The 24,476-nt window shown below is 31.8% G+C and overlaps 1 protein-coding gene across 1 annotated transcript in view; it reads right to left on the bottom strand.

The window, feature by feature from the left end:
- Positions 1 to 10,109, bottom strand: part of LOC142317443 (IQ and AAA domain-containing protein 1-like) — a 54,242-nt gene extending 44,133 nt beyond the window's left edge. Inside the window, exons 1-3 of the mRNA XM_075354010.1 lie at positions 9,964 to 10,109; positions 5,305 to 5,457; positions 1,700 to 1,856 (exon numbers count right to left, since the gene is read on the bottom strand). Coding sequence (XP_075210125.1) covers positions 1,700 to 1,856; positions 5,305 to 5,457; positions 9,964 to 10,109 — 456 coding nt within the window. The remainder of the gene's footprint in view (positions 1 to 1,699; positions 1,857 to 5,304; positions 5,458 to 9,963) is intronic.
- Positions 10,110 to 24,476: the final 14,367 nt, after the last annotated feature.

The following is a 24,476-nucleotide window of genomic DNA, read 5'->3' as shown; positions in this document are numbered from 1 at the left end:
TACTGTTTAGCCTCCGGTAACTACCGTTTAGATAATTCTTCAGAGGATGAATGAGGATGTATGAGTGTAAATGAAGTGTAGTCTTGTACATTCTTAGTTCGACCATTTCTGAGATGTGTGGTTAATTGAAACCCAACCACCAAAGAACACCGGTATCCACGATCTAGTATTCAAATCCGTGTAAAAATAACTTACTTTACTAGGACTTGAACGCTGGAACTCTCGACTGACTTCCAAATCAGCTAATTTGGGAAGACGCGTTCACCACTAGACCACTAGGTGGGTTACACCTTACTACCTAAGGATACGCGTAAAACAATTCGCTGAGTGATGATAACTGCGATGTTTATTTTTATAAAAGTTAGGATAATAACGGAAATTATGACAAACGGATGTAACGATAACATAAAAGAAAAGGAAAATGTGTTATGTAAAAAAGTAGTATACTATTTGAAAGCTACAGAACTGAATATATGAATTGAAATGTTCTGTTAAATATAATCATCCTAAATCAAACCAAACAAAAAAAAATAAATATGGATATTAAAGCTGAAAAGGATTAATTAATCATTTTACAAAACATTTTTTGCCATAAAAAACATAATTGTTATTTAATTTATTTTGACTGATGGATATTTATTTAGTGTATGGCACCAAGACAGAACATGAATTACAGTCAAAAACTACAAACATCTAACAAATTAATATAAGCTACTGATTCTGGAGTCGCCATCAGGAAATCTTCAGGAGTCCCTTCATAAGCTGTCCTAGGACAAAAGTCTGTAAGTTCGTATTCTGTTTAGCGTTGACTATGTCCTACGTGGCAAGTCAAAACCCGGCGGCTTTTGAGTAATAAATGGGATTTGGTTATTCGGCTATGTGGTCCATTCTTGACTCCAGGCGTCAGGTAGGTTAAATCCTTCCTCTGTGGCAGAAATTGCTGTTTTGATAGGTGGCTTTCTAGATCGAAGGCGACCACTATTTGCATCCTTAATGTCCTCATGTGTTGATAGGTTTTGATTGTCCATAATGGAGAATGTATTGTATTCTCTTTATGGATGAGATGAGCGTTGTATTAGCGATGAATAAGATGAAGTTATTAGTAACGTATTTGAAGTTCACCCAGAATCACTCATATCTAAGAAACTTTCTCATCGATTAAAAGCCGTAATTTTCTGGCAATCCTAATTTAGTAAATCAGGTATTTTATAGGGTTCTAAAATTATTAACAGATTGTATTATGTTAAAAGTATACAATTTACTATAAAATCATGCAAAATATTAATTAATCATGAATTTTACTCGTACATCAAAACAACACTCGTACATAATTTTGTACTCGTACATTAAACTACGTTATGATGTTATTTTACGGGAATATAATAGTAGAAAAAATTTCGTTATAAAACTTTTAATGGGTTTTCCGTTATAGTTTAAAATTTAAAGTTTGCAAGATCATCCAAGAAAAATTACATAACATAGTAGAATAAGTTTTACTTATTCTCTTGGTTTATATATGTTCGGTACTGATAAACATTTTTTTAAATCTACATAGTTGTTTTCCGACATAGCTTATATACATATATATGCTATTATATTTTTTTATTTACTGTATATGTACATTATATATATTGTTACTAAAAATAATTACAATGAATAAGTCAATAGAGAAATATAGTAAACTTAGAAAAAAGAATACATTTTTCTTACTTGTTTTCTTTCTTTCAATTATCATATCTATATCTTTATTCATCTGGGTTAGTTCCATTAGCCTGTCTCTCCTGTAATAACGTGGAACAATAAGGTCTACATCTTGCCATGTTAATTTCATCTCTATCAATAAATCGTCGAAATAGCTATTAAACATAGAAACAACTGTATTAAACAATTAATCCGTGCTATAATTGATTTATTTGAAGAATATTACTTATTGTTTTACTAATCCTGATTCTCAGTATACTGTTTATAATAAAGTAATCATATCACACGGTTTATAGTTTATTAATGACACTAATAGTGCTTTTGAGTTACTTTTATTGGCAAACTTTGAAAAGGAAAGGTATCTAAAACATGAATTCAAAGCAATTGAAGTCATGACTTTCTGTTTTTGTTAGATAAGCAGAATATTTGATTTAGAGTAATTTAGTGAGATTAATACTTATGTCGGTACGTTTACATATCGTTACTAATTCTCTTTGTCACCCCTTAGAGAATTTATGTAAATACCACTATCAAAATTTGTAAATTTATAGAAAACTTTAAATATGTTAAATATTAGGTAAATCGCCTTTATTTGATCTAATTTATTGCGTGAAATGAGGGATTTAGAATTAAAACAGTAATACTTAGAGGAATGATATGAGATTATTTTTCATTATGCAGATCACCATAACGGACTCTTCTCCTTTATTCCTAGTTCCATTCTCTCTTATTGACTTCCATTTTCTTTCTTTTCTAATACTTTTTCCTTCTACGGTACGCATATATTTAGCACATTTTTATTTCAATATAAATTTTTCTTACATCTACTTGCTGAAATCGAGTAATCTTTATTTATTTTCCATCCTCTTTATTATGGTATAGAAAATGTAAGTAACTGAACCTAAAATAATTACCGAAAGAATTTCCTCTAAACAATTTCAGAGTACTGCAAATGATGATGATTATACCCTAACAACTTAAACCAATTTGGATCTCAAGGAAACTGAATACGACCAAGAACCTTACTTTTTAAATGAAATAAAAAAAACACATTTCACAGAATAAAATGAATTAAAAAAGACTTAAAAAACATACGATTATTCATTAAATTGCAAATTTAAAGGAATTAAATCTTCCAAATTAAAATAAATTATTTCTAAAAATCCTAAAAAAATAATATGTTTGGCACATAACTCATTTCATTCTTTTCTTGTAAGTAAATAAAAAACTCTACACCCGCAAAAAAACAAAAAAAAAAAAATCTCTCTAACCTTCACTAACCTATTTTTACGACTTTTAGAAGAAAAGTACCTACGGTATTACTTTCGGTCATACGATGTGATTTGTGGGTGAACCCCACCAATTTATATATGTTGTAGTAATATATTTGAAGTTGTGCATCTGAAAATTTCATGAAGATTGGTTTAGTCGTTCTTGAGTTACACTCAATAACAACTAGACAACTAGACAACAGACAACACAATCCTCAATTTTAGATTATGTTGACTGTGTAGTGGTTAATTTTTCATACGCGCTTATGCAATCAGACACTGGTGAATGAGATAAAGCTTGATGCTTGTGTGTAGTCTACTTGCTGACCGAATGTATGTAATGCGTTGTACTCTGAAAACCAGTACGTTTCTGACTGAAAAATAGTGAGAGTGTCGAAAACGAAAAGTCGGTCTTCTTGTCCAGAAGTGGGCAAGTTATTTTTATTTATTTAACAAAGCACGAAGACAAACTCTTTTGCTATTACAGGGCTTTTCTACATTTATGTGGAAACGGTTCTTATTAGCGTTTATGGCAGTTCTGTTCTGGCAGCTCTTTAATCGGACTGATTTTTCGGAAATCTTTCCACTTCATTAGCTGTGCGTTTTAGATCGATATTCAGATTTCTGTTCATAAATTTTGTTTGTTATTCAGTTATTTTCTAACTTACAATCAACTGATTGCTTACTGAATCTCATGGTCTAAATAAACATTCCCAATTACATTTCATAACATAATAGGTTTTTAAGGAAAAATATAACCCGAGTTTTCCATGCCAAGCCCGATCTAGTTTACTGGTATTATGCGATATATCATTTAGAAGATATTATTTGAGTGATGATGATGCAAAAATTATCTTAACTAAAGTATTCGTAGCTTCATATCTTAATTGTAGGATATTTACTAGAATATTTCGCACATCATGCGTGCAGACTATATCGGTACAGACTACATGGTTGTCCTCAACCAGTATTTAAAAGGATTTATATTTACTTTCAATCGTTTCTTACAATATCTTCAGTGATAGTACGCTTTTAATAATTTTTTTAAATACTTAACACATATTAACCATATTTTTATAACAGTAAATCGATTACTCCTTTCCCTTATTTAGCGGATTATTTTATTATTAACTAACAGGATTTCATTTTTTTGGAATTTAACTTCTCGATAAAGTAAAAAGACACTTAGGAGAAGTACTTGCATAACTGATTTAAGTTTTCTTTACTACATAACTTTAAAAAAAGTCAATTGTGAAACTTATTGCATTTATCTAAAAGTTACAATTATATTCCTAAGCTTATCTTACTTTTGTCATTAATTTTCTTTATTTCTCTGTAGTGCCACCAAAAATTAATGTTTATATTAGCTTATTATATTATAATTTAAATTATTAGGTTACTGCATTATGATAGCCTCTTCTTAGGGTAATAATATATCTACATATCGAGTTGTCCAAATTTAATCTAAAAGTTATGAAAATTATAAAAGATTTCGATATGAGAGTACTTGTACATATGAGAAAAGTTCTGCAAGTATTTTTTAAGTTGCGTATTTTTCAGATTAACCGATTCATTGTTTTTATTTCAAAAGAGGAATAATCTACCCAGGATTAATCTTATTGTATTACTAAAAAAAAATTCATTAAAGTTAAAATTAATCATGTCTGTAATTAAATATTTAAATAAATTAAATATTTCTAAAATTCATACATTAATTGCTTTGAGTACAATTAGAAAAAATGGTGTAAAAAAATCCTTTACACGGACTCGTTCCTTTATATTTTAACCTTGTGAATTAGTACCATGTATGTATTAATCTCCATGTACGGTTTTAGCCGAGTCATTTCGGTCACCCGCATTAAAACCAAAACATTTCTGGTAGTGTATTTTTATACGGCTCTGAAATTCTTAATTAATTACAAAGTTTTATGTACTCGAAAGATTTCATGCTTAGATAACCAACCTGTGTATTATTAATGGATCAGTATAGATAATTTATTTTTTTATTTGTATGATTAAACATGTAGTTCGTAATATTTAGTTTAATACAGGTATATGACAACAAAGGTATACATTTAAAATTAAAAAAAAAATTAAAATATAGCAAAAGTTAGCAAGATAAGGCAGAAATATTTAGCAAAAGATATGTTTAAAATTATTGAATACTTGAATTTATACGAAAAAAGTACTAATTTTTTTTTCTTTTATTTACTCTTAATTTAAAAGAGCAGTACGATGTAAATTAGATAGTAGTAAATAATGTTTATTATTTTTGTGGTGGAAAAATGGGATAACTTTCAGTTTTTATTCTACGTATAGTAATATAATTTACTTGAAATCTGAGAGTTCTTCCCGTACTAGTTCTGCTTTGAGTTCCAGCAATCGTCCAACAGCAGCATCTAGAAGTCTACGCATTATTATTAGCCTGGGTAAATCGGTCATCTGATCGTAGCACAGTCCCAACTTATTTATAATGAGTACATATCTAAAAAAATAAAATTATAACTTCAAATAAATAATTAATTTAATAAATATGTGTAGGGTTTTACTAGCAAAATATTCTCTTTTGAATTCTTTATACAGGTATCTGTATCGAAATAATAATATGATATATTAAATCGTAAACAACAAAGAAAAAAAGAAACATTTTTAATTATTTTTATTCAATTTGATATCATAATGATATCCTTTCAAATAATTTTAAAATTAAAAAATAGATTCATGAAATTGCTTATTCTTTATAAATTCAAATACTTCCTATTTATTGAAAATAAATTATTATTAGTTCTTTATATAATTCTAGCATAAAATTTAAAAAAATGTTTTATATATAAATATATATATATATATACTAGCGGACCCGACAGACGTTGTCCTGACGCGGCATTATTCTGTAATAAATGCAAACACATAAATATGATTAACTTAAGTTAAAATTAGCAAGAATGTGTTCTAAATTTAATTAAAATGACTATTAGTATGATATTATCAGTTTGTGATTGTTGTATTATTGTAATGGGTTTATTGATTAATTATGTGTAGTATGGTTAATATTTATTTTCACTAAATATTGAGAAGACCGATGAAAACTGAATTAAAAAATCGAAACGTCGTAAAATTAATAATTAGTGTATTTAATAAATTTTCATCCACATTACTACTAATTTTCACTTAACATCATTCTAAAAAAGTACCTATTACATATTTTTTTATTTATTTAATAATTTTGATGTTTCATAACCATGTAACAGCTTAATTAATCAATTAATAAAAAAATAAAAGCACTGTAAAAAGCAACGTAGTTAAAATTTTCGTATAAATTTTTATCATTTTTCTCATTCTTTATTTTAACATCTATTTTACCAAATTTTAGATAATTGTAAATAAAAAATAATTTTAGGAAACTTTTTAATAAAATTAATCAGCTACAAAAATTATAACTTCAATTTTTTAAATATACTTTAAACTATAATTATTATACGTAAATTATATTTTAATTTTATAAATGTTATAATTTATTTTACAAACTGACATTTTTATTTTCAACGAGCCGTTCAATACTTCATAAGTTGCATAGAATCAAATGAGAACTGACAATTTAAATTTGTAGGTTAAGTTGATTGTTATTGAATGCACGTGTATACATCATTAAAATTCATGAAAAATCATGTAAAATACTCACTTCAATACTGCACGCACCTTACAAATTTGCACAATGTATATTTTTTAATTAAACTTTAAAACGTTATTTCAATAAATAATAATATAATATAATATTCTCAATAAGCGCGCAATTCTAGCAGACTCGGCAATGCTTCGCTATTGCTAGATCTGAGTATATAACAGATTAATTGACAACAATTTAAAGTTTCATAAAGCCTTAAAAAACTGAAGATTAGCAATTTAACAAAATTTAACCTGTCACTTTATAAAAGTCAGAATGTAAATAAATCCAAATGGCAAAACAACAGCACTACCTATCGGATTTAATTCACACCACTCTCTAATCACAGTATTCGGTGGAAAATATTGTTTTAACGAAAGGTGTAGTGGCTGCAAAATCATTACAATTAATACTGAACATTAAGAAACTTACAAAACATTACGGAACCTTATAAAATTTCACTTTTAATTTTATAAAATTCAGAATGTAAATAATTCCAATTGTCAGAACAGCACTACCTATCGGATTTAATTCAAACTATTCTCTAAATACGAATTTTAATGTAAGAACAACACTAAGCTACGACGCAAGTAACTGATATGCGAAAAAGCAACAAAATAAAATAAATTCCTAGAATCCGATCGCAGCACCAACTACCGGGTTTGACTGATAAACCAAAAATTAAAAAAAAACTTCTAAAACGCGATCGCAGCTCTGCCTACCGGACCCACACGCTGCCTACCGGACCCAATTGTGAACCTTAACCATCCCAAGATCAAAAACACATAAATAAATTAAAAAATCATTTTCACTTCAATACTGTACCTTACAAATTTGCACAATGTACATTTTTTAAATACACTTTCAAACGTTATTACAATAAATAATAATATAATATTTCTCAATACGCGCACAATTCTAAACGCGATCGCAGTGCTGCCTACTTGTTACTTAATCAGTTGTGATTTTGTTTACATTGGCAACGGCCATACGGGCTCTTTGTGATTTGTCGTTGTGTCTGACAGCGGCCATCTTGCATTGATCTGATTGGTTTTCCTTTTTTTACATTTCCATCTGATTTATTAGCCTCTTGTTTATTAAAAATCTGTTTTCTAGCGATTTTTTGTAACACAATAATAACACAAAATTACGAAATATTTTTCTCAATTTGATCGTAGCACCAACTGTCGGGACAAACTAAAATTAAAATATAATATTATTGAATATTCGATTCTGCGATGGTAGTGCAGTCTGCCGGATCCAATGTAAAACATTCCAAAATCAACAACTACTTATAAATGAAAAATTAATTAAAAAAACATTTTCCAGTGGATCAAATTGTGAATCTAAATCATTCTCGAATCCCCTTGAACACACACAAAATTTCATCAAAATCAGTCCAGCCGTTTAGGAGGAGTTCAATTTCATACACATGCACTCAAGAAATATATATATAAAGATTTAATGTTATGCTGGAATTTAAGATTATTATGAAATAAGAATGTAACTGTTTTAAACTCTTGCTAAATTATTATGATCAATATTTAGCTTAGGTTAATCCATTACTTAATTGGAAGTCAACCAAAGAAAAATAATCTTTTCTGGTGATTGTAATTAGAAATTGTTTATATTTAATTTTAATACCTGAAAATTATAAATTAAAAAAAATGTATAAAGAAGATTGATAAAAATCATAAAAAGGAAAGGTTTGTATTTTATTTTACCTAATACCTATTTAATTAAGTTTTGAACCGTATTAAACGTTCTTTTTCTTCTTTATTCCTGAGTTATTCAATTATTTGAAGTAATCCATAGGAATTACAAAATATTACCCAAAAAAAACCACATTGGTTTTCTCTTGTTTTATTGAAATTCAGGTTTACAATTCCATAATTTTTATTATAAAAACATTATGAAGTTTCAGTGTATTTAAAAACAAATTTGTAGACAGTTATTTTTATTTTCTGATGGGTGGTTTCAAGATGAGGGAAGGAAATTTGTTTAAATTTGCTTTAGCTCTCGATAAGATAGAAAATACTTTTTTAATGTTTCAAAAATAGTATTATAATACGCTATTATTAATTTCATTTAACAGAATGAAAAAAATTTATGTTGAAGACAAAACGATATTTGTAATTGTTGGCAATCTCGCCTTTTTGATTGGGAAGAATACACCGCTTCGTAGAGATCTACAGTAAAATAACTATATAGACTAAGTACAATGTATATACTGTATTCCATGATTTTATTGACTGTACTCTTTCGTATAAGAAGGTATTTGTTCTTTACCCTTAAATATTCGTAGTCTGAGTAATTTATTAACGAAGTTTTGAAACGATGAAGTAACAGTATCATAAAAACAAGGAAAAAATGGAATAATTTTTATGCGTAACTTGCTCTAATCTCTTCATATTTTTTTCAAATAAATTAAAAGTGAAAAGTAACAAAGAAAGGAAAAATATTTAAAACATAAGTTTTTCCGTAAGATATAACTCTTTAAAACTTTTCTTTCGTGACGAATACCACACTTTTTATTCTTGAAATATTTTTAACTACGCTACGTTAAATATTAAATGTTGGAAAACTTAAAATTTTTCTATTATTTGTAATCATTAACTCTTAAGGGAAATAGGTTGTGCCTGTAGCCGATTTGAACATTCATTTTTATCCGTGTTAACTACGTAATAACGTGTGTAACGATTTTGTATTTTTGAAATAAAGTAATACGCTGTAATGAGTAATAAAATCTTTATACGTAACGTATTGAATTTCATTAAAAGCTTTAACTTTTGATTTTGTTTAAAATCCATCGTTTGATTTTGTAGCTACTAGTGAAAACATCTTAAATTTCTGAAAAAATGTTGACGACGTATTTTGACAATTTTAGTAAGTGTGACAAATCCTTTATGAAGTATTTCTCAATGCAAATAGAAAAAATGTAATTAGTAGTTTAACAGGTACAATCCACAATGAATAAGAAGCGAACTGGTTTTATTAGCTATATGTAAATGATAAATTATTATTATATTTGGATTTTATATTTTTTAACTGAAGTATTTTAATGTTCCCTCAGTCATACACACAAAACATACGCCCATAAAGTAATTGAACTAAGTACCCATTCATATGGTTAATATTAACAAATATTTTAACTTGTATTTTTTATTAAATTAAGTATTTTTAGAAAGTAAATTCGGAAAAAGTAAATATGTGTCACCATCCTCGAAAAAAAAAGGAATAATGTTTTGTTCATAATTAACATATAAAAGTAAAACAAATCAAATATAAAATTACTACAAGCTCTTAAAAATTAAAATATTAACTTACTTGATATAATGTCTAGCTAACCATTTATAACCGCTAGCACGATTTTCTATTGGTTTTGATGATGTTAGTTGTAATTCTGCTGGTTGTATATCCCTAAGTTCGTTCTCCGCTTCTTTGTATAATCGATTGTAGGTTTCAGCAGACATATTTCTAAAAATTGATGATTCTATAGCATAATTTTATATTTTTTATCGCTATTTTATTTTAATATTAAAACAATCATTTATGAAATGTCAAACAATATTAAAAATAAATTTGGGTTATATTGCTTATAAATGTGTATATTACAATATTGTATATATAAATACACACAAAAATACACTCTCACACCCGAACGCAAACGATTGCGCGAGTGTATGTATTTATATAAATTAAAGATTTCATAATTCTGAAAATTATTTTTTAAATACTAAGTCTCACATTTTATACATACAAATATACTTGGTTATTAAATTTATTTATATCATGAATAGTATTAGCAAATGATTATTTTTAAATTTAATTCTAAATTTAGAAATTTTATGTATCTTTTTAAAAGAATAAAAAGGATAACACTTTTCATTAATTATGAACTCTAAAAAAAAACAAAAATTATATACAAAAGAAGACTTCAATTTACATACATAAAAATAAAGATAAAAATTTTTAAATAAATTTTTTAAAGACTAATTTATTTGTCTACTGAACAAGATACTGCTAGTATACTGCTAGTAGTAGTATACTGCTAGTAATTTACCTTGGAATTATACTAGCCGTTATATTTAAGAAAGTAAAAGCATACAAACTTAAATATGATGTTCATTCATTGTAGAGACTTTTCGTCCCTAAAATGAGGAAGGATTTCACAACCAATTTATAGATTTTCTATCATAATCATAGATAGAATAATAGTTGATACAAAGGATTTATTACAAGCATTCAATCAAAATATTCATTTAAATATTCAAAGTATTCATTTAATTTTTCTTCTAAGTGATGAGTTTTAGCAGAAAGGAATAGCCGTTTACCAATTTTTATTTAGTGCGGTAAAATGATATTTATGTCTAACTTTTCCTTGATGAAACTTGCTATGGATGGCATAGCAAAGTTTTCTTCGTATGTAAACAGAAATTTTTGCATTGTTTAGCTCTAATTCATTAAATTATTTATAAATTTTTCGATCTTTGCATGTAGAGTTTAACGGGTATTAGAAAAGACTTAATCAGATAAATTTATTTTCAAAATGAAATGTATATAATCTTCTAGGTTATCATTATATATAGTTGAAACGCTGAAAAAGCTGAAAACGGACGGTCTAGCAAAGAATTACAACAAAGGATATATTGTAACGTAGTTATAACAGTACTTCGCTCCCCATAACAGTTAATGCGGTAGTTATTTTAGATTTCTTTTCAGTACGTTTTCATCCTTGTCGAAAGAAAGCTTACTTTTACATACTCAATAAACTGTTTTTTCTAATCATGTTATCAAAAAAACATATTAAGTTGTTTTTAATATTTAGGAATTACCGTTTAAACAGAAATGACTTTTTCCTTTGCGCAATCTCGCATGCACCCTCGCATGCAGATGATATTAATCCATACACATTGAAAATCCTCAATAACTGGAAAAACTTTTCAAAATCACGTAAGACAATGATAAAGATTAGATGTTTTTTGCATCTTTTTATAGCGATATAAGTTATAATTTGTTCGATTCTAAGAATCATTGTGTTCTGAAAAAGCGCTTGAAACATATTATGCATGTGTATATTTCTTTTTTTGAAAACCTAAACGGCAATTAAACTAACAACAGCCAGAATTCCTGGCTAATTGTAACTACAGATCTGGTCATATAACTTTCGCTCTTTTGATTGTCACTAGTTTTCAGAAACTTTCTAAGTTTAAAAGTTTAATTTCCTCTTGTTTTCAGTCATTGAAGTTAACAGATAAAAGGGCTACAGAGTTTTTTCTGCGAAAAGTTTAAAAGACTGTAGAGTGCAACATTTCACTTTTTTTCGAATGCATATTATTTCACTCTTTGCTGGTTTGCCGGATTTTATACTTTCGTAATTGTGTCTTCAAACTGTGTCTTCTTAATTGATACCTGCAATAATTTCTTTACTAGAAGTAGAACTTATTTTCGGTTTTAACACCGAAATATTGTGAGTTAGAAACTCACAATAAATAACTAATATAATCAGTATGTGAAAAAAAAATTAATTTGGTGTTTTTCTTGGATGAATGAAGACTACACGAATGGAAGAATATTGGAAAACATTGGACAATACGTTGTAAACTGTGTTATTATATATATTGTTTAGAATAACGGTCCTATGCCTAGTATAAGATATATGTTATCCACTACGAACTTTAAATACACGCGGAACACCTCACTTTCATTACCAACAGTATATTTCTATTGTAGTTTTTCCACGAAGTATTTACCGAGATATTCAAATAGATCTTGTAATTCATTAATATAAACTTTAAATTATTTCATTAATAAACTTTCTATTATTTCTATATTTCTAACTATTCATTTGCACTTAACTAAGTAAAAAATACCCTTCCACTTCTACTAGAGTTTAACATTCAAAATCTAAGATTAATAATGGAAAATTTTATATTTTATATATTAAAAAATAGTTTATTCTGTTTCCTGAAATCATCAGCCGTATTTTTGTAACATCTTTATTAAATGTAATTCACTATCAAAGTAACCTACCGCAATGAATATTATTAAACTGTAAACCGTAAATAAATAACTAAACAAACTATGATAAAAAATGAATTTTTGTAATAAATTCTATTTCTTACATATTACTGATTATATAAGAATCAATTTGGTTCAATTTTTTGAGAATGAAAATTACAACAAAACTTAATTCGTAACGAGAAAATAAAAAAATACAAAACAGAATTGTTGATTGCAATTGTATATCGAGGTTTATCCAGTGCCAAAAATAATCTTACTATATTAGAAATATTGTAATCGTTGTCGAAGACAAATTCTTCTAACTATCCTTCTTTCTGGTAATGTGAATGAACCAAAGGAAAACTATAATAAAACTTCACTTTCAAAAACAAAGATTAAATATTTAATAAGGTACAGAAAAAGTCACCGTGCGGTAAAATAGTAAGAGAATGTCCTCAGAGAAAAAAGATAAATTTAAGTAAAGACTAAAACATGAGGGACTCGGCCCAGATGGCATTCCAGCCGAGATAATCAGAATATTAGCAGAGAGGATGCCTGCAGAGCTTCTTAATATCATGAATAAGATCCTGAGAGATGGTTGTATTCCAATGCAATGGAAAGAGTCCAGGTTGGCCCTTATCAAGAAACCGGGGACCGATGACTTACAAGTAGCATATAGACCTATATGCATGATTAATAACATCTGCAAACTCCTAGAGAGATTGTTGGAATTGCGGCTAAAAAATGCGATTGAAGAACATGGTGGCTTTTCTAACGCACAATTTGGTTTCCGTAAGGGGCGTTCTACGGTGGGTGCTGTTAAGACAGTTATGCGTCTGGTGGACGAAGCGGCATCGGGTACTTAGCGCACCAGGAAGATACCAATTGTGATATTGCTTGATGTGAGCAATGCTTTTAATTCGCTGAAATGGGATGCGATCCTACAAGCGTTGAGAGATAAGGATATTCCTGGATACCTAAGAAGAATTATCCAGAATTACCGGCAGGATAGGTTTGTTGTTTGTCACCAGGGTAGATCCTGCTTCCGCTTCAAAGTGACGTGTGGAGTGCCTCAAGGCTCTGTCTTGGGGCCACTCCTTTGGAATCTGGTCTATGACGGAATTCTCGGGCTGACTTATCCTCTGGGTGTTTTCCCAGTGGCTTTTGCTGACGACCTGGCCTTGGTTGTTATTGGAAAAACTGAAGTAGAGGTATCGGAGAAGGCAAACGCAGCGATACGAATGGCAGAAGTCTGGATGTCCACTAAAGGCTTAAAACTTTCGCATGGTAAAACAAAATACGTAGTCATGACAGGTCGTAGGAGAATATCTGACATCCTAATTCGAGTAGGGGGTAATCTTGTCCAGCAATAGACTTCAGCCAAATATTTAGGAATCTGGCTTGAAAAGAGGAGGAGTTTTACGGCACACGTGAATGATATACGTAAACGAGCTGAATCCACGGTCAAAAATCTTAGCAGATTACTTGGTAATATGACAGGATCCAGAACTGCGAAGCGTAAGATTTACGCTCACGTAGTTAACTCCATCTTACTTTACGGTATACAAGTCTGGGAAAGAGCTCTACGTGCCGACAAGAACAGAAGAGCCCTTGAAGGGATTCAACGGCGCATGGGCTTAAGAGTGATATGCGCATATTCTTCAGTCTCCACCGAGGCAGTACTCGTAATTGCAGGAGTTCCTCCGCTTAAACAACTGGCGGAGATGCGAGTGAGTATAGCATGTGGACAACCTTCTAAAGAAGCATATGAAGAGGTGCTGCGTAATTGGCAACATGGGATGTAGCCAACACGGGACGATGGACACATCGTTTGATACCTTTGATCCGACCATGGATAGAAAGGAAGTTCGGGGACATAAATTACTGGATAACGCAATTTTTTACAGGGCATGAGTCGTTCAGGTCCTATTTATCTGCGAGACTAAGGGTAGATAACAACAACTGTCCTTACTGTGGGGCATATGATTCCCCTGAACATGTAGTATTTGAATGTAACCGTTGGACTGAAAGCAGGCAATCCTGTGTAAGACGTATAGGGCCATTATCTACAGAGAATGTGGTGGATAAAATGCTACTTAACGAGGATAACTTTAATGTGATCTCGTCGTTTATAACCGCAGTTATAAAGAAGAAAGATGAGGAAGCTCGTCAAGAAGAAACCGCTCGCTGATGACGGGTTGTCGTAGGTGGAATTTCCACCTACGAAATAAAAGAGCTAACCGGTGAACTGACCTGCCGTGCCGGACATACAGCCGGCGGGCGGGGAGGCGAGCTAGAATAAAGGACACTCCTCTGGCGCGAGTCAAACTTGATTGTAGATCCGTTCCAGAGGAGTAGGTGGGAATATAAAAAAAAAAAAAAAAAAAAAAAGGACTAAAACATTACAGAGTAAGGAATCTTAATCATAGCTGCTAAGGATTAAGGATTAGACTTGAAGTAATGGGTGACGTCTGAAAGAAGTAGTAGAACAGGAGCGCACGGGAGGTCATTTTTTCAGGTGCAGATCAGCGGGTCGGCAAAGGAAATTTTCCTACTTTCTCGCGCCTCTCTAAGAAAAACAACAGTTCCCATTTGGAAACAGAAATTTAGGTTACATTAACGTAGTTTTGCCTAATAATAAGAAACCTTAATATAAAAGGACGGAATAAAACTCTTATATCGCGTCAAAACTACACAAACAGATGAAGTGCAAAGATCGTGTTAAAGACTTCATTCTAGCAAGTTATTATAAATCTAACGTAAGTTTCTGTTAAAATTATTCACTTAAAGAGATTTAGATATAATTGGAATACAATAGAATGTGAAATTCAATACAGTAGAATGTGGTGTTCCAGGTGACACCCAGGCGGTCGCTTACGCTGAATATCTGGCGCTCCTGGTAGCCGTACAGGCAGAAGAAGAGGTTGAAGGTACAGCAAATGAGGCGGTAACGCGGCGGTGACATGGTAAGCGACTGGATGGAGAAGCAAGGACTTACTCTGGCCTCCCAGAAAACAACTATGGTAGCGATGGTTGGCTACAGACGAACCAGGGAGTTGGAACTATCGGTCAAGGATTCAAGAATTCCCACGACGAGGAATGTTAAGTACCTCGGCGTATGGTTGGATAAGTCAGGCCTCTCTACTCTACAAAACTGTACAAAACGTACATCTGTAACTGTTAGATTAGGGACAGGATTGGTATCTTTAGCGGAAGTGAATAGCGGCTATCCGGAAGAGGAAGGTCGGTGTGTCCTAGTGAGACCCCGGTGGGAAAGCCCCGGAAGGGGGCTAGCTAGGGTTGACAGAGACTGCTGCCACGACAATCCGAGGTGACTGTGTTGTGCTTAACGGCGAGGACCGGTTGCCTTGGGGGTGTTTAAAAAAAAAGTGAAATTCAGATTTTTTTCATTTTCACATTGTATCATGAATTTTACTGAAAGATACAATGAAGTGCTTTTATAATTCTCGTGTATCTACCGAGATATTACCGTAGATTTCAGTAATACAAATTTGCACAATACACATACATCACACTACAAGCATTTTACTTATCACAAGATATACCCTTACACAAAAGCATAACGACATCCTACACTTACGCTCGGTGATGTTGCGACACCTTGCGAAACGCAACTGTAACCCAAGATGGAAACTATCGAGCCGATGAGTGAATGCTTCTACGTGATGAGTTTTGAACGATGTTCTCTGGGCGCCTGGATGAACCTAGTCGTATGTATCTCTATCCTCTGTACGTGTGGGCTCTGCAGAGGTGGTTCTGTGTTTCCGCGGTACTTGTGGGACCAAAATTACTAGTCCTGATTTAAATTCTATGATGGTTAGTAGTCCATCTGAAAAAGCCAACACTCGATATCATATGAAAAAACCTTACTCAACATTGTCTGAAGAGGATATGAACTGTATTGTTGAAAATAGTTTAAAAGGTGACGCATCGCATTCACAATATAATAACATAAGATGTTCTTCAAAACAATCAGGAAGGAGGCTCCTTTCAAAACATCTCACCTTTCCTGATAAATAAAGTTATAACGGGTTCAAATGGTTCACTGATAGACGTCAGAAAGTTAATGGACGGATCAATACTGGTCGAAGCAATTAGGTACGAACAGAGCCGATAACTCTAGCGTCCCACCAACATGGGTAATATCAAAATAAAGGCGGTATGCCACAATCCTTCAATACCAGCTGAGAAAAAATCTTTTGCCGAGAACTTTTTGAGATTGATGTAAGTGAGATTACTGATAAACTTCTTCCCCAAGGTGTTGTAGAAGTGAAACGAATTATAAAACGTCAGAGCGGAATGGAGGAACCTACTCGCTCTCTTATACTAACGTTTAACCTTCCACCGGAGATAATAAGAGTAGCTTACATGTCTATTCGAGTACGACAATTCATTCCCAATACTTGGTGATGTTTCCAGTGTTAAAGGTATGACTACACTACAATTTCTTGCTCGAACACTGAAATATATAATACGTGCTTGATACACAAAAGAAGATCACAACGACTCTGACTGCCAGGAGGAAAAGAAATGTTTAACCCTGGGGATCACATTTCGCTCGCTCACGAGATTGCCCAACTTTTAAAGAAGAGAAGGCAATTCTCAAACTTTGTACCAAACAGAGCCCATACAAATACCCTTTTTGGGTTCTTGTCTGTGATTTCCCACTTTGCAAAGTTTCTCTCGCCATCACCTTATACACTGGACGATATGGTTGAAGAAGGTTACCTGATTCCAAGGCATCTGAGATTATTAAAATTAAAAATTCTAAAAAAAAACCAAATCACCCATAATTAATTTTTTTTTTATATATATATATATATATATATATATATATATATATATATATCTAATTCTACACCTAAATATGTCTACATTTACCTTCATTTATGAACATTATCCACTGGAACGTTCAAGGTCCGGTCGCGCGTTGAAGATGTTAAAGTATTGATGCGTACACAAGAACCTTTAATAATGTGCTTTTAAGAAATGCACCTTCTGCAAGTTGTAGTAACACTTAGGGGCTATTTCTGTAAGAAATACCACTCTCTGGTATAAGTATAGAGTTGGTAGGGTTGCTATCTTCATGCAGGACTGGGTATCAGTTACCCCGTCCAGATTTTAATGCCCACTATATTTCATGGGGCTCAAAAATTTGTTCCTCTACAGGAAATACAAACAGTGTGAGACAGGACATGGACCTCTGTATGCTAAATAATAGATCATGCTAGTTTATGCCGTAGTCATCGACAGGTTGTTTATCCAATAACCTCTCCTTATGCTCACCGAATTTACTCCCTCCTCTTAATTGGTCTTTTTGTCAAGACTTTTACGGCAGTGACAAAACAAATTATTATTGCTTTTGATGCCAATAGTGTGGTGAACAAAAGACCACGGAGATGGATTGTTGAAAGTGTAAACTGGAACGGTTACCATAAAGCCTTCCCATCACAGTATAACGACACTGCTGACGCCGTAGATCAACTTACTTCTTTTCTTCCCTGATACTCCCTGGATTGCTAATTGATATATTCCACAAACATCAGGAGATCCATGACGTCCCTCCATTCCCCAGTAAATGGAAGGACGTCCAATCCCTCATTGAATGGTCCCTCCATTCTCTGACAATTGCGTATAAATAAATGCAATCTTCACCACTGCGCGATTAGGAAACGACGGCAGGCACAGCGTAAATTTAACCGCGGACCTTCGAATAAATATTTAATTTTATATCGTAAGAATAGATCGGTATGTTGTCGTGTATTCATAGACGCTAGGATAACGTGATGAAGGAATTACTTTGGTACCATTTCACGCACTGCTCCCACGTCTACTACATGTAAGAAACTTCGTGCCATTTGCCGATCTCAAACAATCTATCCTCGTATTTATTCATGAAGAAGAACTTCTTACGTCATGTTTTGCAGTCGTAGCTAACCTGTCAGATTGCTTTCGTTCGATATGCCTAACTTTATCCTCAGATTCCCTCTGTATTTTAGAGGTATAAGATACAGATGGAAATAATACCGGTAAAAGTTTGTGATTCGGACGGTGAATTAGATGCTCCCTTTACAAGTTGTCACAGCATTAAAAGGTGTTACATTAAAAGTTGTCACATGTATTTGAGGTGTCACGTGTCCTGGACCAGACAACATTCGTCTCAGTATGCACTTAAACTTTCCAATTCGGCACTACATCACCTATTGTGTATTTATAATGTGTTGTTCTTCGGGCAATTCTTCCCACCCGTTTGGTCGGAAGCCATTATCGTACCAGTATAACCTGGTAGAGACAAAGCAAACTCGTTAGACTACTACCGTATCTCCTACACAAGCATTTTGTGCAAAGTAATAGAGAGAATGGTGAACCACATGTTTACTTGGTATTCATGCTGTAATTTCTCCAGAACAATGTGGTTCCCGCTAAGGACTATCTTCCATTGACTATTTGGTATTACTGAAAACAACTATCTAAGATAATTTTCTGGTCCGCCAGCAACTCGTCACTATTTTATTTGACATCAGGAGGGCATACCACATGGCCTGGCGACATGGTATTCTAAACACCCTTGAAGAATGGGGGAGTTGTTGGCAATATGCTTGCCTTTATTAGGGGTTTTTTAAACAACTGAACTTTCCGTGTTCATGTTGAAGACTCTGTGTCCAGGAGCTTCATCTTGGAGAATGGAGTGTCCCACGGAAGTGTATTAAGTGCCACCTTGTTTACAATAGCCATCAATAGTATTACTAAATGTGTGCCGCTTGTTCCATGTTCTGTATTTCCCTATTTGTAGATGATTATGTTATGTACATCACGACTCGTTCAACAGCCACAGCTGAGAGACTAGTACAGAATACTATATCACGCCTTGATGCTTGGTCCAAGGTCACCGGCTTCACATTCTTCACCTGAGAAAACAAAATGTGCTGTCTCTTCCTACTTATTCCATAAGTTCCTTTCAATGGGGAGCGAATTTCTGTCTCTCCTGACGTTACATTTTTAGCACAGCTTTTTGAAGTCATCTTACACTGGTCACATATATAAAACAATTAAAGGTGAGATGTTTAAAAATTCTACATATGCTACTAGTCCTTAGCAACACAAAGTGGGAAGCCAATCATCTAAGTTGTGTTTTTATTAATTTTTCGTTCGACCCCGTATGGATTATGGTTGTATCGCCTTCTCCTCAATGCGTCATACCGTGGTTAATGCTATACACCACGCTTTTCTTCCTCTTGCTTACACGGGCCTTTAAATCAAGTCCTGTCGCAAGCATGCTTGGTGATTGCGGGTAGCCATTATTTTGGTATAAACGGGTCCCGTTTATACCAAAATAATGGCTGCTAACAGCTGGTCCAGCTGTTAGCATCTTACTATGCCCATCTTAAACGACAACCAAATCACCCATTTTTAAAGCAGTTATTGCAAATTCTCATTTACAACTGTATGAAAATCATCCACGTTATATAGCACCAACGGGTTTTCGTACCCGGCGTTTACTGTACCTTTTAAATGTTGACACACCTATTTTCCCAACCTTCCCCTGTTAATATCCTCCATGGAAACTCGACCCGATAAATTTTAATTACGACCTCACCATACATAATAAAAATTAAAAACGGTTTTCAGAAAACCTTTTACCAATTTCTATCCGAGATAAACTCAAGACGCATTAGTATACACAGATGTATCGAAACAGAATTATACTGCTGGTTGCGCATTTTCTGTAAACAACTGAACTTACATGATTGGACTACCTTCTATTACAAGTGTCTAAAATGCTGAACTGTATGCCATCAATAAGACTTTGAATATCATTAACCCAAAATACCTTCACATCCTTAGTTATAGCGGCGATTCGTTCAGTGCATTCCAAGCTTTAGAAGATTTGTATTCTAGACACCTTAACGTCACCAAAATTCATAATGCAATCGCTGAGTTGAACCGTCGTAACACACAAGTGAGTTTTTGCTGGATCCCTAGCAATGTGAGAAACCCGGATAATGAAAATGCGGATTCTGCTGGTAAAGACCCATGTAGCTAACTGTCTTTCACCACTCGTGTTACTACTACAGATTTTATTAATTCTGTTAAACATAATCTTCGAGGAAAATCTTTGCTTTCTCACCATTTCCTTTATTTCGAGTTATGCATACTTCAAATTTATTTTCCAATTCAAATAAATTTTATAAGATTTTCTATAATATTTTCATATCATTCACAAACCCTTCCTGGAAAGTACACATTTTCATTAGAAAAGAATGAAATTGTCGCTAATTCAAAAAAGAATCACCAAATCTCTGTTTCAATTCATGTATGACTGCTTTGTAATGAAGTCAATATAAAAAAATTTGCGCACATCGATTAATGTGCGTAAATTATCGAAGAGTGACTAATTCTTAAAGAATCAGAAATTTATATGAAAAAAAAGTCAACTTCAATTAAATACAAATAATAGTAATTTTAGGGGAAAAAATGTATTTTAGGTAAAATTTCCTTCGTTTCATTAATAAATTATTGTGGTGTGGATCAAGGTTATTCAGCTTATTAGTGGTTAAATTTTAGGTATAAATTTGTAAATAGTATTAACTATACAATAATTCTAAAAAGTGAAAATATAATTTGTATTTATTTAACTTTAAATACAAAAAATTCGGAAATAATGGTCAAAAAAAACTTCAACGGTTATTTTTATTGGGAGTAGAATAAAGGAGTTATGCAAGAATGAATAACATTTACGGATACATTAGTTCACAGAAATTGTTTCACCCGTGAGGATCATCACATATCAACTCTTTCTTACAGCTTCTAGAATCTTGGCTCAAGTTCAGTTAAAGACGAATTTGTTACTGTTACCTGTGTTCTTTAGTCGTTGAGGATGGTCATTAATTATTAGCCCGAGTTTGAATGAGATCACTGCAAACTCACACCAACTAACTGACATTGTTAAAATAATAAATCGGTGACCTTACAACATTTAAGAAACCCAGTAACATTGGTTCTACTTTTAAATTACAGAATATGTTCAACTATCATAACAGCATATTTCAGCTATCAATCTGATTATGAAAAATGATGCTTACCAAACTGTAAAATTTAGTTACGAATCGAAAGTATTACTTAATTGGTAGCAGTTAGTTCGTAACTAATAATTTATTTTACAAGAAATTTAGATTTACTCCACTTGTTACACGAAAAAAATTTTGTTAACTATCACGCAAATATTTTATAGTACGAAAAAAGAGTTCATTGTTTCTATGGTAACAAGTCATAAAAAAAGTATTTTTGGTATTTTTAAAAAGTATAATTTTTAAAAATTTCCAATGTTAGTGACTGTACAGTAGAATCTCTGGAAGAATCTTAAGAAAGACTAGAAAAATGGTCTAGAAAGCAAAATTATTTAAGTAAAACCACCAAAGCTCAGCTCAGCTCTAATTAATCGTTCAGATTTCTCTACCTAGAACTAAATTGTAACCCACCAGTTGGGGCTAATGGTGAATTCGTCATCACAAATCAGCTGATTTTGAAGTCGAGAACTCTAAGGTTTAAATCCTCGTAAAGGCAGTTACTTTTATACAGATTTGAATACTAGATCGTGGATACGGATGTTCTTTGGTAGTTGGGTTTCTATTAACCACACATCTCAGGAATGGTGGACCTGAGAGTGTAAAAGACTACACTTCATTTACATTCATATATATTATCCTCATTTATCCTCTGAAGTAATACCTTACGGTGGTTTCGACTTGATCTGAATCGCAGACAAAAATGAGAAGGAAATAAGAAGGAATTAAATGTACTTAAAGATTAGGTAGGGAGAAAAATTATTTATCCAAGGAGGATCGTAGTACGAGAAATCAATCAAACCCGGAAGATATATTCCACATTTTGAGTAAATGAGGACTCACAGTAATTCAGTAGGAATTTTTCAGGCTGGGGAGCAGCCCATTATTTGGTTTTTACATCAACATAAATATATGATGCAACAGAAATTAAAGAAATTAAATCTTCCTGAGAGCTGAATAAGGTTTCTTAAAAGGACATTCACGACACAAACCTGTAAATTTTCTAGTTGATCTAAAAAAATAATACTTTTTGTAGAGCTTGAAAAGGAATAGTTTAAACACCTGTAATCCAGAGATTGAAGATTTTTGTGGCAAGTGATTATAGAATTTTGAAGAAAAGTATGTGTTGTATAAGACTACTCTTAGAGTCGGGTCGCCTCACTAATAACTGCTTTTGCTTTGGCCAAATAAAAAGACTTTAGAAATATTCAAGAACCAAATTATGACGGTACTTTTTTTAGAAAAATAAGTTTTGTAGTTATGAACGGCTAGGTGTTTTATGATAACTGCGTTTATGGTTATACACTTCATAGTTCTAAAAACCCGAAATGACTGATGTGTATCGGTTTATATGCTATTAGCCTTCCTATTTATCAACATTAAACAATCTTAGAAAGCACTGTGCTAAAAGAAATAGTTATAATTTGATATAATTAGCACAATTTTTGTAAATAGTCGTACGTTAATTAAATAGTACACAAAACGTTTATCTCTGCTCTTAGTTCTTTCACTCAGTGTGGTATATATAAGAAATAAATACAGCATTTTGTTAAATAAAATTTTCAAAATTTTATTAACATATTTACTTCGCAACCCTAAATAATATTAACATTTATTAATTTTAGTTCATTGATTGTAGCTTATACTTAGGAAATTTATATTTTGGTCAACTCTATCTGATGTTTTGCATCAGCTAATCTTTTAATCATTAGTTTTTTATCTTTTTTTTTTTGTTATTATGAAATAAAATTGTTTGCGTATTCTTAATGGTTTTTTAAGTGTAATCAAAATTAAAAATAAAATTGAAAGGAAATTACCGAGTCAATCTCGAAAAATCTTGACAATATTTCAACCTCTTGATTGGTTATTTACTACCTAATGAAGTATTTTTACTCTGACTGTATGATACATGACAACACTTTTACGATATTTAATACGCTACATATTAGGTTTAAATACATATAATATGTAATTAATGCAGTTTTACATCTTTCAAAAATACTAACGGAAGAAAACCCAAAGTTCTAAACTAAAATCTGTTTTCTTCTAAGAGTACACACACACACACAGGCGCGCGTGCACTCGCACACAGACCCACACACATATATATAATTTACATTCAACAAACAGCAATAACTGTTTTAAAAGTTACCGTCACTGCAAATGCATAGAGAAATATTTAAGTTCATGTAAACATCTCAAGAAATGTTTCTAATCAAATGATTGAATGCATTTCTGAAGATAAAATATTCTAGTTTGAATTACTGTACTTGAAAAACGTCAAAGAAAATGGTTTTAGTCATTTAGTCGTAACTTACCTTGTTAAAAATAACCTAAAACTGTTTTTTTTTTCACTGATAAAATTTTTCCTGCATTTGAGTTTTAATAAAGAACTATTTTAATCATTAATTAATTACAAATTAAGAAAAATCACTCTAAAATTTGAAATACAGGTTTTGTATATAGAAATAAAGAAATTACTACTAATACTTATCAATATTTTAAGATTAAATATAAATTCAAAAACAAAATCTGCAATAATATAATAGTTTTTGTTACATATTCCAACTCTTTTTTTCTAATTAATACCGGTATGCCGTTGTGAATGTGCGTCTGTACGTGTGGGTGTGTAGAGTACAAAAGCAGCATGCGCAGTAAACCCATCCTGTTTACCCCGAGGGGAAGTGCATCATGCAGAGAATAGACCTATGATATTGAGTGGACTACGCTGTCATAATTAATAATGCTTGA

The sequence above is a fragment of the Lycorma delicatula genome, chromosome 1 (genome assembly GCF_047948215.1).
Source record: "Lycorma delicatula isolate Av1 chromosome 1, ASM4794821v1, whole genome shotgun sequence".
Taxonomy (NCBI): Eukaryota; Metazoa; Arthropoda; class Insecta; order Hemiptera; family Fulgoridae; genus Lycorma; species Lycorma delicatula.
The sequence above is the reverse complement of the archived record's forward strand: the minus strand, read 5'-3'. Positions and strand labels throughout refer to the sequence as shown.